The sequence below is a fragment of the Electrophorus electricus genome, chromosome 14 (assembly GCF_041902795.1).
Source record: "Electrophorus electricus isolate QZ-2024a chromosome 14, ASM4190279v1, whole genome shotgun sequence".
In the NCBI taxonomy this organism is placed as follows: domain Eukaryota; kingdom Metazoa; phylum Chordata; class Actinopteri; order Gymnotiformes; family Gymnotidae; genus Electrophorus; species Electrophorus electricus.
Window position 1 is genome coordinate 22,499,915 of NC_137510.1, and position 16,644 is coordinate 22,516,558.

Sequence of the window (16,644 nt, forward strand, 5' to 3'; positions counted from 1 at the left end):
ACCGCAGACGAGCAAGAGGTAGCGGGTAGAAGGGCGCAGGAACAAGCCCAAGCTTTATGTGCCGATATTATTTTAATCTCCGCTGCTGCCGCAGTGTAAGCACTAGCCGTCACTTCTGTCAGGGCTGCGTCAACGGCAGCCTTGTTTGTGCCAATGCCGTTACACTTCTCATTACGTCTGCACCAATAAGGACTGAAGCTGAACAAATATGAATGTTTTGACATGCATATATTTTTATTTGCAAAGAAGAGAGGAATTTATTTTTTACAACTCTGTATCCCACAAACGGGCTCTGAAAAATGATACCTTCAGCATATCTTGGATTCTGTATGATCGCACAGCGTCAGCGACCGGGCAGAAGGAAGTCCTGAGGAGCCTCCAGTTCTACAAATTTCTTTGCATTAATGTATTTCACTGTTCTTATTTCACTTTTTAAATTAATCTATTTAGCATTAGTTAAGGAAATCAAAATGATTTAAAAAAATGTAAACAAAATGGCACTTTTTGTCAGTTGCTTTGGGAAATTTGGGAATTTAATTAAGGCAATAAAGCAGTAGGGACTTCAATCTTGTATCATGGTTCAATATTGCTTTAGAATAAATGACTCCATATAGTCCTTATTGACTCTATATAGTCATCTATATATGTCATGCAAGTTCTTACTTACTACAAGGTTTTTCCTCTGTCATTGATCTAGAAATTCAGGGAGCAACAGATGTGCACACGTACGTGTTTGGTTAGATGCATGCACCACAATGACGGCTCAAGGTCTGGCACAGGCCCAACTTCAGCAGGCCAAGGTCGGGTCAGACGCAGGAGGCTGGTCCCAGGGAGCGATGTGGCCCTGATGTAGCATCCTGTGAAGTAGATCCAAGTGGCAGTGCAGCTGAGATCAGACTACCCATCAGAGAGCAGGTAGCCAGTGACTAAGCCCCCTTTATGTTCATGGGGAGAGGGTTCACAGACTCTAGCCTTATGGCATACAGGGGCAAAGTACTGGACATGTCTTATGTAGTAACCCAAGAGACGGTCATTGGTTATTGGTATTTAATGCTTCAGTTCCTTAAGAAGTTCAAAATAATGAGCTTTAACACACTGACCCTCTAGATTTTAAAAAGGTGGACTTTTTTGCATATAATAATATTATTAATAAAAATAATAATACTTTTTGTTGTTAGAAAAGTTCATTTTTTAACATTTTCCTCAAAGAGCAGTATTACAGCATTAAGAGAACAAAAATGCTCGTGCATGTATTTCCACATACATGTGTGCATGTGTAAGCATGTTTGTGCATGCGTGTGTGTGTTTAGAGGAGGTCAGGGGAGGTAGTTACGTAGTCACACCAGTGACTCCCTCACTCAGTAAGTGAAAAATATTCCCAATTAAAGAGACTTTTCAGAGCTCACCAGAGACGCAGTTTGACCTATTAACGCTGGTGATATTATCATCAAATAGTTTCATAGTGAATTGCTTTATTGTGCTTTATGGCATTAATAATGAACGCATGATATGCTTGCACTATGAGTGAAATACAACAAGAACATGTGAAAGGGAACATCTATGTACCGACTCTTACCCTTCAAAGATTGTCCTTGTTCATCTTAAGCATGAATCCTATAAAACCTTTTTTTCCTGTGGTAGTCCCCATCACAAAACGTCAATTTAAATAAACAGAAATGAAACTAAAATAACGTGACTTGCATTATGACACCCAAACCATAAACAAGAGTGCAGAAACACAGCTGCCTCACGTCAGCTAATGCAAAACTTTAAGGTTGTTCGACAGGAACGAGTAACGCACTTACTGTAAACCAAGAGAGAGGCGGGGACCCTGGAACCCACATTTAAGCCTGGGCAGCTGGGCTTCCCCCCCTCCTCTCCAGAGGTGCCCCTCTGCTCCTCTGCCTAAGCCCCAGCTCTCACTCTCTGCCCACCGCAGGGTCTCGTAGCCCCTGGAGAGAGCAGGACAGGGACCGAGCCGGAGTCCAAGTAAGTCTCCGTTTTATCCTGCGCCATTCTTCTTGCTATAAGATTTACAGCTTCTCATTCATAGGTTTCGTGGTCTTTTTTTGGTATATGCTCACACTTGTACTGCTTTCTTAATATACAAAAATGAAAATGCATAGTATATATATTATTGAATTAATGAATGAATTGATCAATCAATCAGTGTATTTGTTGGGGTGAAAATGAAGACTTGAAATGCCTCATTCATTTCAGATTTTTATTGAATTCAACCTCTTTGACCAAAAATCATACACTGCCTCCTTCACAGGATGAGTATAAGCATTCAGCTTAGAGAGTTGGCAGTTACTGTCTGGGTAAATTTTTGTAGCTTGCCAGTGCTAAATTCCACCCACCCCCCTCTCTCATTTTTAACTTATTATTTTTTAATTTAATTTTTAGAAGTATTTTAAATTAAAAATTGGTTTGGCATGTAGCATGTAGTTTCCCTAAGCAAAGATTATGTAAGAGTCAAATCAAAGACAAGAGACCTCAGTGCACAGTACAGTTCTGCTAGTGTAGTATAGTCCCTCTGCTGCTAAAGAGATTTAGAGTTTTGGGAGATTTTGAGCTCAGTCTTCTTGTCTTCTGTATGCATTCTAATTTTTCTATGATAGACTTCTTTCTTAGCTTGGTCTGTGCATTCTAAATGAAAGGAAATTTGTAAGTGCTAATTGTATGCAGGCACTTGAGTGCCCTTCCATGTACCCCAAATTGATACATGGTACATGCATGTCAATAGATTTCACCAAAGTGCTGTGGTTAGGGATACGTATTTTTAGAAACCTCACCCAGTTCTTTCTTTTTCTTCTTTTGCAGGAAATCCATGTTTTACCACCATTATTTACAAACACTAACAGGCAATTTTGTCTGTGATTCTACCTAAATCTTAACGTCTGAGTAAACCCTCTCCTGTGTCTACTGAAATCAGTGACTGCTCTTCTGTAAGCAGGTCATCATGTTCATCTCTCTGGCCTTCCTCCTCCTACTAACTCCTCTTCCTTCTCTTCAAGCCTCAGTTAGTGAGAGAAAAAACTCCGCTAAGCCAACACCTCACGCTATCAGCCTCAACGTCCCAAAGACAGCGACCTCGCTACTGAACGTCAAACCGAAACCTCAAAACCCTCCGGCCAGCTATAAAGTCAGCAATGTCAGCCAAACACTGTCCTCTGCCACTAAGCCTGCAGTTACTGCTGCCATTCCAAAGGCCGCCAAAGACAAGTCTCCCTCAGTTTCCCCAATCACAGTCATCATCAGTGAAGGCTGCGTTCAGGAGGAGCCTCAGAAAGATGCAGTCAACACAAGCAGAGTGCGGGAGACAGAGCTGATTGTGAAGTCTGGCTCTCCCCTGGTGATGACGCACCACATTAGTCTGTCGCTGGGTACAAGGAGCTGCGAGGCAGAGGTAGCTGAACTGAAGGGGCGAGTAGAGCTCCTTGAAAAGGAAGTGGCCACTCTGAAGAAGAAGAAGTGTAAGTAGGCATTCACTGGAATGAATTTTTCAACAGATCTTAAGACTATTAAAAGTGTCAGACAGCCACCTAGAACTGCAGTCTTGGTAAAGGATCTTTGGCCAGGGGAAAGCTTTATTAAGCAGCTGGTACACTGGTACACAGATTTTAGTGTATAGGGGTTTTGTTTACTTACACTGTAGGGTTAACTTACATGCAGTAAGGATGATTATACTACATTCAAATCACAGAAGGTCTCCCATATCCACAGGTCTTCTCTGCTCTGAAGGACAGTGTCCAAATAACTGTAGCAACCAGGGCAGGTGTGAAGAAGGAAAGTGTATCTGCCACCATGGATTCAGTGGTCCAGACTGCAGTGGCACAACATGTCCCTCCAACTGCAGCAAGAAGGGAAAGTGTGTGAATGGGAAATGTTTGTGTCAGACTGATTTCACAGGCCTAGACTGCAGCAAAGGTGACGTACACGATGCTTGTGGCTGTGGCATTTAGAACGTAATATTCTTCATGCTTCACATGTTTTTCCATTTTTTTAAACAGGTGCTGACAAGAAAACGAAGGTGACCGTGGGAACGCTGCCCATGAAGGTCCCATCTGTGAGCAGCACTGCCAAGCAAGATATCTCATCCGGGAAAAAGACCCAGGCAGAACAGACGATATTTCTAAAGAAAGTAGACGAGAAAGAGCAGACGAAAGATAAAAAAGACAAGACAGCAGCAAAAACAAGTACAAGCAAGCCGCCTGTTAAAACCAGCATGGTTAAACACCAAAACAATGATACGAGGACCAGGAAGGAGATGCCACTGAGTCCAGTTCTGCTAAAACATGAACGGTCCAGGCATCAGGAGCAAGCAACAAGAGGCAAAGCAACACTTCTAACAATGGGATCAGAGAAGCCATTACAAACTGATATCAAGTTGAAAGTGCAATCTAAAGAGGAATCCATGGATAAACTGAGTGTGAAACAAGAGTCTTTGAACCAGAATGTATCTGAAAACACCAGTAAGAAATCAAATGCCACTTCAAAAGTTTTTGTCAGTTTGGCAAAGGGTACCAAGGCATCATCAAATGTGACTGTTCAAAGCAGCACCAGAAAGGGAAAAATATCTCATTTCAATGTGACTTCTGCAGAAAATGACAAGAAAAAACTTAATGGTACAATAGCTCTTAAAGGAGGAGCATCTGGAAAGCAAGAGACAGAGAAACATGTAAATGTAACAATTTCCAGTGAAAAAGTCAAGATACAACATTTCCAGGGTAACATCACACTGACTAAAGATGGATCCACCAGAAAGAAGAAAGTAGACAGTCATCTAAATGTCACAACTCCCAACTCCCAACTCCCAACTCCCAAACTGGACAAGAAGCTGCTCCAGAGTAATGGGACTGCAGTAGTTAAAGGTGGAGTATCTGAGAAGAGAAAAGTAGAGAGTGACGCAAACGTTACAACCTCTTACAGCAAAGGGAAGACGCTAACGTATGGCACTGAGACAAAGGCTCTTAAAGACGTGGTGTTAGGAATGAAGAAGGACAAACAAGCGAATGCAACTACATCCACTGAAAAAGAAAATGGGCCACATGAGGGTGTTGTCACACTTAAAGAAGACGCGTCTGGGAAAAGAAAGGTCAACAGCAATCGCAATGTAACAGCTTCCCATGAGAAAGACGAGCCATTACGTCCAAGCTATGAGACAGTGACTGTCAAAGAAGTAAAGAAAACAGTGGAAAGGAATGTGGAGATAACTGCTTCTCCTGAAAAGGACAAGAAGATGCCTCACGGCACAGCCACAACTCTTAAAGAAGGAGCATCTGGGAAAAAGAAGGTTGATGGCAGTCTTAATGTAATGGCTTTCAGTGAGAAAGACAAGAAATTATTACCAGGAGCTGAGACGACACTTCTCAAAGAAGTGACGTCTGGAAAGAAAAAGGTAGAAAAACACCTAAATGCAACTGCTTCCAATGAAAAAGGCAAAAAGGTGCATCAGGGCAATGTCACACTTCTTAAAGAAGAAGCAGCTGGAAGGAGAATGGTAAACGTCCATGTACGTGCTGGTACAATTTCTGAACAAAAAGACAAAAAGTTAGCCCAGGGTGACGCGACAGCTGCTGTTAAAGAAATAGCGTCTGAAAAGGAGAAGGCAGATAGCCATGTAGATGCAACATCTTACAGCCAAGACAAAATGTTACTGCAGGGCAGCGAGGCTGTGGCTCTCAAAGATGGAACAGCTCAAAAAAGAAAGGTGACGAGCAATGCGAACAAAACAATGTCTGCTGAAACAGATAAGAAGCACGTCCACAGCAATGTGACAACAGATCTGAGAGAGTCCGTAAAGAAAAAGGTGGACAGTGAGGAAACGTTAACGACCACTCAGACGAAAACGCACGTCAACAGGACCAAGAAATTGATCAGCATCGGGATGGTTGAGGCTCATAACATAACCGCAACTGGATTTGTCATAACATGGGAAGCCCCTCAGGGATTGTTCAAGACATTCACAGTGACAATAAAGGAAGTTCTATCAGGAAATAAGGATGAAGATAGCGCAAAGGAACCTGATGATGATGAACCTACTGCTGGAACTGAGGCTGAGTTACACAGTTCAAACAGAACCTTAGAACCCCTCAGAACCCCCGATAGAAGGAGTTCGAAGAAGTCAACCCAGGTGCTTGCAGGCTCTGCTCGCTCCTATCAGTTCAGGAATCTTCTAGCTCAGACGCGGTACTCAGTCTCTGTGGTCAGCTCTGGACGAGGCTTAAGATCCAAAATTCACCGTCTCTTTGTGTCCACAGGTATGCACACTTTCACTTTTACAATCTTTTCCTACCACATTAATGTCAAATGTATTTAATATTTCTTGTCTGACTCAGCATTGCATCAGTATTTAAACAGAGTTAACAAGATAATATAAATAAAACAAAGTAGTTTACTTGTACCCATTAAAGATTTAAAACTTAAATTTAGATTGCTTGCATGTTTAAACAAGAATGAGGATGACCTTTTTGAATCGCTACCCTCAAATATAACTAAATCTCTCTCAACTGCTGTGTAAAGCTCTTCATTCTGTGTTTGATCTAGTCATCTTATTGATTTTTCATACTTCCTCAGGTCCTGAGCCACCCACAGAACTTCTGTTCAGCAATATTACAGAAACATCCTTCTCTGTGTCATGGACCAAGCCTAAAAGCAAAGTAACAGAGTTCAAGGTCACATACACCAACTCTGCAAATGGTACTATAGCGACCTATGATACTTACCCACATTCTGCATCTATGGCATGTTTTACCTGATCACCTGTCATAAAGAGAAATGACTTTTGCTTTGTTTGCTTTCAGGGGAGACTGGATCCATGTCTGTTGATTCACAGCTGTCCCACGTTCTCATTTCCAAGCTCTCGGCTGGCTCCTCCTATGAAGTTAGCGTGAGGTCCATTCTGGAAACAACCGAGAGTGAGCCGACTACTGCCTCTGTTACTACAGGTATATACGTTACATTAGGTAATTACAACAATACTGTGCAGCAGTTAAATTGTGATATAAGTAATTTTCAGTGTTTACCCTTCAACATTTGTCTTTTGTAGTACCCAACTCCCCCAGTTATCTCCATGCAGTGAATGTTACAGACACCAAAGCACTACTGTTATGGAAGCCTGCTCAAGCTAAAGTTGACCATTACATCCTCACTTATGGGTCTGCAAAATGTGAGTGGAGTTCATCATTGGTGTTTTGCTCCTGTGGTCCATTAGCACTCTTCTAGTCATTTATTTCATTCCTTGTCTAATGTAGCGTCCTTTTTTTCATAGCTCCTAATGTGACAGTGACAGTGATGCTCTCTGGCAGTTCAGTGGAGCACCAACTCAAAGGCCTGCACAGATCTACTCTCTACACAGTGAAAATCAGAAGCCAAATCAACAGCCTCCAGAGTAGCTCTGTCTCCACAACCTTCACAACAGCAAGTGGTAAATGATGAGCAACTCCAACCATAGATTACCACTTTAATGGTGCACAAAAGAGTGTATGTAGACAGGCTCCTCCTCAGATCACATTAAAGCGTCAGGTGATGGTACATTTGCTACAGTTCTTTTCTACCTTCTTGTCCTGACCTTCATGTTGTTAGCTAATCTGCATATCAGCTACTGGTATTGTGACATTGCATTGATAGGAATGGCTTTGAACAATGCCCTGCCAAGGGTAACTTGTTGGTCATTTAAATCCAGCAAATGAAGCTACACTGTAGGTATATCTTCTATAGTTTCCTTTCACCATCCCCAAACAGTCAGTGTTTACGTAAAATTATATATTATTTTTATTTTGTCCATATTCTAGCCAGATCAGATCTCTTCAAGTCTAAAAATGGTCTATCAACAATGGTCTATCTGACCACAAAGGCATTTTGCTCCACATTTAGAACATAATGCCATACTAAAGCCTGTGAGCTTGTGGAAAAAAAGAATGTGGGTTTGAGGATGTGCGTATGAAGCTTATTCGATCATGGAAACTTGTGCAAATTGCTACAGGCTTTATAGGCTAAATCATAAACAAAGTGTGAGCAGTATTGACTGTTTATTGTTTTATTTTCTGTGTAAAGTACTTTAAGATTTCAGACTAAAAAAAGAAAAGTGCTTTATATGTAAATAAATTGGCCACACCCCCTCCTTCCGGCGGGACCTATCCACACTCAGCTTCCCTGGCCTTCTCCTTACTAACGCCACCCATACACACCTGTTTCATATTCCCTCAATCACCAATAGACTGTTAAAGACTCCTCAGGTGTTGGGTACTCCTCACAGATGATGATTCAATGATGTGTTTTGCCTGCTATGCTGAGCTTTGTTTCTGGTTCACACTGTGGGCTTTGGTTACGTATGGGTTTTACAGTTTTTGTACTGTTTCTTGGTTTTCCTTTTTGTTTGTTTGTTTGACTTAATAAACTGTGTAATTACATCCTATTCCTGGTTTTGGTGTTACACAAATAAAGATTTAAGCGAGAGCAGCTTTCAGTTCATTTATGGTACCATGAGTTTTTCATGTTTCTTTTTATTTCTTAGGAGTAATGCTTCAGACAGTGACACCCAGTGAAGTCACTTTCAATTCAGCTGTGATTTCATGGAAGGCCTCTCGTCTGGTTTTCAGAAGCTACAGGCTTACATACCAGCTAGGAGAGGAGATTAAGGTGAATATAATATAGATTTTACACGTAGAACTGTTATTATTGCCGAGCTTGAACACTGGGGACAAAGTTACTCTGATTCGTAACACAACTTAAAGGACTCTACCACAGCCTAGACACTATTATAGGTTAAAATAAAACTTGTTTTTATGTGGTTTCCAAAAAAAAAGGTTGCAAAACAAAATTTTCTCTAGAAACCGACAAAGGACCTGTGCACCTGTGCAAAGGACGTCTTATGGGATGTGATTTAAGATTTATTTAATTATTTCATTCATTTTACCCAATGTTTTAAGTAGAGAGTGTAATTTGACCTTTTGCCTAATCATAACAGAGAGCTTGTTTCATCCTGGGCTGTACTAGTACTTTGAACTTCATAGTGAATTATACGTTCACAAATGATAGATTTTTACGTTGTATTCTCCAGTGGAATCACCTAAGTTACAGTGCTTCCTCCTTGCACAAATAGGAAGTGATCCTGAATCCAACTGTGACACGATATCAGCTGACCGGTCTGATGCCATTCACTAACTACACCATAAAAGTAGATGGAGAGCGTGAAGGGCAGTATATCAGCATTCTCTCCAGTGCATTCACCACTGGTTAGTTCATCATCCTTTCACTGCTTCTCATAAATGTTGACTTGTGAATGTCTGGTCCCTCTAACTCTGCCCGGGTTCTCGCCTTCGCTTTCCCCAGCCCAGCTGCCTTACCCGTACCCAACAGACTGCTCCCAGGTGCAGCTGAATGGGGTGAAGGAATCTGGGGAGGCCGAGGTCTATCCCGAGGGGACCGACGGCGAGCCAGTGTGGGTCTACTGTGACATGGAGACTGACGGAGGAGGCTGGACAGTAGGCACCACCTTTACCCCATATGATTTTTTTGCCTAAGTGCAGAGTTTTCTTAACAGTGGTCTTGTCTTCTTTACTGCGCTCGCTGTGATTGGCTGCCCATTTTACACACACGTCCATGCCTGTTTGCTAGGTATTCCAGAGAAGAATGGATGGATCTACAGATTTCTTTAGAGGCTGGAAAGATTACAGCAAGGGATTTGGACACCTGAGTACAGAATTTTGGCTCGGTAAGATTTCCTAAAATAGCCGCCAAGGTGCACAAGGTATTGGAACACATGCTGAGCCGGTATTACGTTGTAGCTCATTCTGACTCTATTTTCCTCCCTCTACAGGAAATGACCTCCTTCACGCCCTAACGAGCCTGACTCCAATGAGCTTGCGCATTGACCTGCGTTCAGGAAACGACACTGTCTATGCTCACTACTCCAGCTTCACTGTGGGATCTGAGGAAAATCATTATGCCATTGAACTATTCGGATACACTGGCACTGCTGGTAAGCCTCAGGTCCAATAGCACTTTGTCTGTCAGTAGCACTTTGTCTGTCTGCACATCTCTCTGTGTGTCTGCAGGGGACTCCATGAGGTACCACAATGGTCGTCCATTCTCCACCAAGGACAAGGATCCCAGGCCCCTCAGTATCCACTGTGCCAAGGCCTATATGGGAGGCTGGTGGTACAAGAACTGCTACAAAGCCAATCTCAATGGCCTTTATGCCACGTTCTCTGAGAACCAGGTAGGAGATCCAGTGCACTATAAGAACAGTGTCTTAGATTTTTAGGACAGTATCTTATACTACATTCATAATAATCTCATATTATGCTAAACCAAAAATGCACACAAAAGGACAATGCTCATTTCAAACCTCACATTTCATCACCTCTGTACAATGATGACAAACTATGACAAAGACCTTAAGGCCGCGGATGCCCGTGCTTGGGAAGTCATACATTATTCGTACATTGTTCGGCATACATTATTCGCCTTGTGACTGTTACTACCCTCTGTTCGTCAGGGGGTCGTGTGGATCGACTGGAAGGGAAAGGACACCTCCCTGCCGTTCACTGAGATGAAAGTGCGGCCTGTCTCTCTGAGACCCACTGTGATGAAAAGCCAGCGCTAGACCAGCCTGTCTGTCCACGGAGTGCTCCTTCTTAATCTACTGTACAACAGCCCACGCACAGCCTGCACTGTACATACCTCACCCACATATATCAATATTTGACTGTTTAAGGCAAGCAATCTGTCCCTCCCTATTTTATACCAGTTGTACAGGGCTAAATTTGTTTAAAATATACAACAGCAATAAATAACAAACATCATTCTTATATTCAATATTCATATTACCTTTTTTGTCCCAACCAGTTATGTATTCTAGATATACTGTGTACCACTTGTTAAGTCATAACATCTATAAAAATGTTATGTATTTGCTTATAAAGGGGCATTCTCGCTCAAAAGGTTTTTTTAAAAAAAACAAACAAACTGTTTTTATATAACTACGGCAAAGACTCCATGCTAGCTAAACATTACACAGGGCTCACTGCCCAGATGTTCCTGAATCTAAGCGCTACTGAAATGAATGCACTGTTACATTCTGTGGGATGTGAAGGTTTCAGACCAAAGGCCTCGAAGACCCTGTTCTGTTCTCTGTTCTCTGTTCTTGGGTTGATCATAACAGTGCCCCATTCAGAGTTGCTCTATGAATGTGTTGTTTTTACACGTGATGTCTGTAGAAATGCCAAATAAAGGACAGCCAGGACAAGGAGTTTGATTGGTTTGTTGTTTCAGAATCTCTGGGCTCTAATACCAACGTATTCTAGTGTAGTAGTAGTCAAGAGTTCCACCGAAAATACTGAAATATTGATGGCTTTATTTGAAAAGTATGGCATGTACTAGCAATGAAAGTGGGTCTGTAATTCACACAGAAGAGCTATGTATTTGGTTTCAGTGACTAAACATGTGATTTTTCATAGCAATTGGCTGGCATGCCAGTTTGACCTGGTTTAACAGTAGATCCATTTCTGGATAGTGGTTTAACATTTGTACTTTGGTTTGGCAATGAAAAAGATTCCACTGACATTTACACTGTATCCCTTTGATAAGCTTAACAGACCTAAATCTATGTTTTAATATATTTATGATATATGGTAATTCACTACATTTTCAGAAACGAATGGCTTCTTTTTTTACCAGCACTAAAGGCAATATGTCAGGATGAAGTTCAGCTATTAAAACTATAAAATAATATGCACATGTAACGATTGCACACACGTTGAAGTGGATCCAGTTGCAGAGGTTTATTTTTTCAATCAAACAGATATGTTTAGTAACATGGTTAAGCATAGTCAGGTCGGTCCAAGGTCGATGCACAAGGTAGCGTTCAGGAGGTGTCCGAGGGTCAGGCAGGAGACGAAGTCTAGAAGGCAAGCAGGAGTCAGTAACCAGGAAAGCACATACTTTGCGACGTGTGCACGGGGAAGGGGGGCTTATAAAGGGGTTAGTAATGAGGGAAATGGGAATCAGGTGTGTGCTAGAATTCTGGTGAGTCAGATCGAGGGTGTGTGCGAGTGGGCATGGTTGTGCGGGGCTGATGGTTGTTCCTGGGGTTTGTAACAGCACAGTAACCCAGTGTACAGCCTTAGACCTTTATACCAATTCATATTCTGTGTGCACTACCTTTAAAAAATCCTACTGTGGCCTACTGTAGTATATCAGTGTCTGTGATTTTAAAAGCTGATATCTGTCTGTAAAGCATCCTTGAGTTCAAGAAATGTAACTAATAATAATAATAATAACAATAATAATAATATCAGTAATATACATGAATAAATTCACAATCAAAACATTGTCAGCTCTTCATTCCTCTTGCTTTGTCCGGCATTGAAACGAAGGTCGAATCAATATTTACCCATCCTTGGTGTTGGAATGAATAAATGAATAGAAAACAGCAAGTGATAGATACGTAGCGGAGAGAGATAATAAAAGAGCAGGACAGGGTTAGGCTGTACACAGCACATCCGCCGAGGCAATGGAGGGACCGGCGCTGTGTGTCCTGGGTGCAGCACTGCTGTTCCTGATGTGGATGTTTGTCATCCATCTTCCAGGGAAACGTTACAGACAGACCAATACGGATGGCAGTACCAACAGCCAGACTAAAGGTAAGGACATTTCTTTAAATTTGGTAGGCCATTACGTCTGGACACATTTCCTCACATTTTTCTGGCCACTCTGATCACTTACTGGGAGGAAATTAAGGGAAGGCATTACAGCATTGTATTTGAGGAGCCACAGGCCCTTGCAAAGTTAAAAATCTTTGCTAAAATGCCCTGTTCTTTCTTTAACCTTTCACATAAGCAAGATTTTTAATTAATTGTGGTGTGACTCCATGCACTCATAAGTGAATACATGAATACATAAATGAATGTAATTATTTCAAATCAAGAACAAAGACTATTATCATTCCCCGAATGTTGACCACATCAAAGCAGACTTTCTGTGTTTTTACAAATTAATTAGTTTTTATTTCATATTTGCTATAGGGAGTTGTACAATAAACCACTTTTCCCCACTTCTGGTCCCTCGGTGCACCGCCTCCATGTTCTAGCGTTTGTTATTGTCCGATACAGTCCTCGTAAACATGATAATTAGCTGACGAGGGACGTCTGTTGGTTAGGAGTTGGGAAATGACTGAAATACAGTGTAGCAGTACTCCAGAACCAGGATGTAGAAGCCCTGCATTATACAGCACACTCAATATCAACGTTTCAAACCTAGAGGTCAAATTGCAACTGCATCTTTTTTCAGTAAAATCAACTTTCTTTCTTTCTTTCATTTGCGTAGCTCTCGTGCCCAAACCTCGGCACTTCCTCTCATCGCTGTTCCCTCACTCTGTCTCTCCCTGTCTCCCTGGACCTCCTCCTCTCCCCCTCCTGGGAAACATACATGAGCTGACCCGAGACCACCTCCCCCTGCACCTGACAGCACTGGCACGTCGCTATGGAAACATCTACCGCCTCTACTGTGGCAACACCAGTTAACCCTTCAGATTTTCTCAACTTTATTTCAAATTTGAACCCATAAAAATCACCATAGGAATCACCATAGGAATCAATAACTGAAATGTAAAGGTGCTCCGATCACAATGTACCATTATATTTTCTTTCATGCAGCCATGGTGATTCTGAACAGTAGTGAGATCATTCGTGAAGCCCTGGTCAAAAAGTGGTCAGACTTTGCAGGAAGACCCCATTCATACACTGGTAATGTTAATCCGGTCACTTGCTAATACTGTCAGTACTGCTGAAAGAATCCTTTCCCTCCTCTTCGTACACCGTCTAAGCCTTCATTTGCCCCCTGGCCTTCATTCTCCCTCACAGGTGATAAAGTGTCGGGTGGGGGCCAGTCCATCTCTCTGGGTGACTACAGTGAGGAGTGGAAGACCCATCGGCGCCTGGCTCATAGTGCTTTGCAGCGCTGTACTGCTGACTCCCTGCATTCTATTATAGAAAAGCAAGCACTTCATCTCAAGCAGGTATATACACACGTACACACTTATTTTGACAGTACGTGGTAATATCCAAATCAGATTTAGACCCATTCATGAGATTTAAATGACGATTTAACTCTACGCACAGCCAAACTGATTATTTCGGTCTTCAACAGGTGTTGCTGGACTACAACGAGAAAGCAGTGGACCTGTCAGAAGACTTTACCGTAGCAGCAAGTAACGTCATCACCACACTGACCTTCGGAAAATCCGTTAGTGGTGCTGCACTGCGTGTCTATATATGTATATAAATAACTTTTCCTGTCAGAGGCAATGGCATCCCATGCAACACTCCTTCACACCTATCCCATCTCTCTTTCTCTGTTAGTACAACAAAAGTTCAGTGGAGCTACAGGAACTGCATGGCTGTCTGAATGAGATCGTAGCTCTGTGGGGTTCACCCTGGATCACGGCCCTTGACTCTTTTCCTCTGCTCAGGGTAAGCTGGTGCTGAATCCCTCCACATCCCTGTTTAGCTCCTCTGCTTTTACTCTTTCATCCACACATTTCTCCTTGCAGTGGTTGCCAAATCCTCCCTTTTCCCGTCTCATGAAAGAGGTGGCTAGACGGAATGAACTCATCAGAACCCACCTGGAGGAGTTTAAGGTGCAAACTGAAGGCCTAAATAAGGGTGTTGTGGGGAAAAATCAGGTAGCATGTAGTGCTATCAGTCTGTCAATAAACCCCTGACACCCTGCCTATGCCGTTCCAGCAGAAAACAGGTGGTAAAGAAGAGGGAACTCTCGCAGCTTCACTTCTACGGTGCCTCGAATCTCCAGATGGAACGGCACAGAAGATGGTGTGTAGCTATAACATTAAATAAATTACAGCAGATCAATTAGCAAGACCAATGATTTATGACAATGCGACAATTACCTTACTGTGCCTGTAAAACACTTCTGTAAGTTATGCAATGGGGAAGTCATCCTACTGTTTGGAAATACAAAGAAATGTTCTTTTATAAAGTGTTTTGATGTAGTGGAAAAGGCACAGTGTCTTAACAGGCTTTATTTTGGTTACATATCTGCTCTGTCTCTCCTGCTTCTTGAACCCAGACTCTGACAGCCATCCGTATGCACATGACTATAGTGGACCTGCTCATAGGAGGAACAGAGACTGCTGCAGCCTGGCTCAGCTGGGCCATCGCATTCCTCCTGCACAGGCCAGAGGTGCTGAGAGGAGCATACAGAAGCTGCACTGACCTCTTACAGGCTCACGTTGTGCTCAGGCTACAGCGTAGTCTAAGATAACAGAGTAGCATCCGGTTTAACTTCCTGCAAGCGCAACCCTAGCTTAAACAGCTACTCCACGAGTGGAGTGCGATCCATCCCACGTCCGGCTGAATCTGTGCCTTTAGGTCCTGCTACCTTCTTTTTCTCTCCCTTTTCACTGGTCCGCCCTACCGCTCACCAGGTGCAGGCTGCGGTGCATGAGGAGCTGAGGACCGTGCTGCAGGGGCAGGACCCGCGCTACAGTGACAGGCACAGGCTGCCCTATCTGTGTGCCGTGATCAACGAGGTGCTGAGACTGAGGCCTGTCGCTCCGCTAGCCGTGCCGCACAAGGCCAGCCGGGACAGCAGGTAAATCTGCAGTGGAACACAGCGCAGCGCGGTGTGATTTGTTTTTGCCTACCGAGCAAGTCGTCATTTACGCTGATCATGTGAGGTGTAACTGCCTCCGTAGAATTGCAGGATATTTCATCCCCAAGGACACAGTGATTATCCCCAATTTATTTGGAGCCCATCATGATCCAGAGGTTTGGAGTGACCCATACAGCTTCAGACCAGGTAGAGAGGCGGCTAATCCCCCATCATATGCCAACTGGGAGACCCGGAGGAAGATACAGCCCAGTGCTGAGCCATGGTGATAAAGCATCTGCTTTCTTTCAGAGCGCTTTCTGGATAGAGGCGGTGGTTCCCTCCGGGCCCTCATGCCTTTCGGAGGGGGTGCACGGCTATGTCTCGGGGAGTCTGTGGCCAAAATGGAGCTCTTCTTGTTCACTGCCTACCTGCTACGAGACTTCCAGTTCATGCCAGCCAGCCAAGAAGAGCCACTCCCTGACCTGCGTGGGGTGGCCAGCGTAGTCCTAAAGGCCCGGCCTTACAGAGTCATAGCCCGTCCTAGAGCCAAATAAATGACCATAGTCAATAGTGGTTATAATGAACTCAGATGTATTGGTCTGTGGCTGTTGCTACTTGTCATATCCCAAATGAGCATAGAAAGGATTTTTCAGCCTTTGATCTGCGGTACACATATCCATACATGAACTCCCAACCCAGCCTTCTTTGGAAAGGAAAGTGTTTTAGAACTGAATAGCTGAACAATTTTAACTGCGTAAGAGCTGAGCCATTTAAATTGAAATCAGACTTGTGCTTTTTCTTGCAATGATTAAGGTATAACTGTGCCAAAGGTTTGCTATAGTGACCACAAAGAAGGAAAAAAAACTGTTATATGTATGAAATGTGTATGTGTATGATATGTTGCTCATTAAATATACACACGTTATTCGTCTTGTGATTTCTTCCATTTTTTCAGTCATATAAACATGTAGAATACCGAGACAATTGCTAAAGTGAAAATATTAGTCGTATTCACCGACACGCGGC

The 16,644-nt window shown here is 42.9% G+C and overlaps 2 protein-coding genes across 6 annotated transcripts; both read left to right on the forward strand.

The window, feature by feature from the left end:
• Positions 1-935: 935 nt before the first annotated feature.
• tnxba (tenascin XBa) lies at positions 936-11,251 on the forward strand. Of its 2 annotated transcripts, XM_081696235.1 has the most exons (15): positions 936-1,989; positions 2,824-3,476; positions 3,727-3,930; positions 4,014-6,263; positions 6,580-6,702; positions 6,807-6,950; positions 7,052-7,171; positions 7,274-7,429; positions 8,519-8,643; positions 9,107-9,239; positions 9,337-9,488; positions 9,622-9,718; positions 9,824-9,985; positions 10,062-10,225; positions 10,505-11,251. In XM_081696235.1, the coding sequence occupies exons 2-15, from the start codon at positions 2,963-2,965 to the stop codon at positions 10,610-10,612; spliced, it is 4,452 nt and encodes a 1,483-aa protein (XP_081552361.1). In that variant the 5' UTR covers positions 936-1,989; positions 2,824-2,962; the 3' UTR covers positions 10,613-11,251. The 2 variants fall into 2 exon arrangements, with proteins under 2 accessions (XP_081552361.1, XP_081552362.1); XM_081696236.1 differs by lacking the exon at positions 3,727-3,930.
• A 1,211-nt stretch (positions 11,252-12,462) lies between these two features.
• cyp21a2 (cytochrome P450, family 21, subfamily A, polypeptide 2) lies at positions 12,463-16,543 on the forward strand. Of its 4 annotated transcripts, none has more exons than XM_081696237.1 (12): positions 12,463-12,650; positions 13,333-13,524; positions 13,662-13,751; positions 13,869-14,023; positions 14,155-14,250; positions 14,367-14,477; positions 14,558-14,644; positions 14,751-14,837; positions 15,094-15,207; positions 15,452-15,618; positions 15,704-15,825; positions 15,928-16,543. In XM_081696237.1, the coding sequence occupies exons 1-12, from the start codon at positions 12,521-12,523 to the stop codon at positions 16,170-16,172; spliced, it is 1,596 nt and encodes a 531-aa protein (XP_081552363.1). In that variant the 5' UTR covers positions 12,463-12,520; the 3' UTR covers positions 16,173-16,543. The 4 variants fall into 4 exon arrangements, with proteins under 4 accessions (XP_081552363.1, XP_026854898.2, XP_081552364.1 ...); XM_026999097.3 differs by having other exon boundaries at positions 12,464-12,650; positions 15,722-15,825; XM_081696238.1 differs by having other exon boundaries at positions 12,464-12,650; positions 14,754-14,837.
• Positions 16,544-16,644: the final 101 nt, after the last annotated feature.

Bases quoted from the DNA above. Each gene is read 5' to 3' on its own strand.
- tnxba (XM_081696235.1), top strand. From the start codon at position 2,963: ATGTTCATCTCTCTGGCCTTCCTCCTCCTACTAACTCCTCTTCCTTCT. The intron at 3,477-3,726 runs GTAAGTAGGCAT...CCATATCCACAG, and splicing joins CACTCTGAAGAAGAAGAAGT to GTCTTCTCTGCTCTGAAGGA. The intron at 7,430-8,518 runs GTAAATGATGAG...TTTATTTCTTAG, and splicing joins AACCTTCACAACAGCAAGTG to GAGTAATGCTTCAGACAGTG.
- cyp21a2 (XM_081696237.1), top strand. From the start codon at position 12,521: ATGGAGGGACCGGCGCTGTGTGTCCTGGGTGCAGCACTGCTGTTCCTG. The intron at 14,478-14,557 runs GTAAGCTGGTGC...TTCTCCTTGCAG, and splicing joins ACTCTTTTCCTCTGCTCAGG to TGGTTGCCAAATCCTCCCTT. The intron at 15,208-15,451 runs GTGCTGAGAGGA...ACCGCTCACCAG, and splicing joins TCCTCCTGCACAGGCCAGAG to GTGCAGGCTGCGGTGCATGA.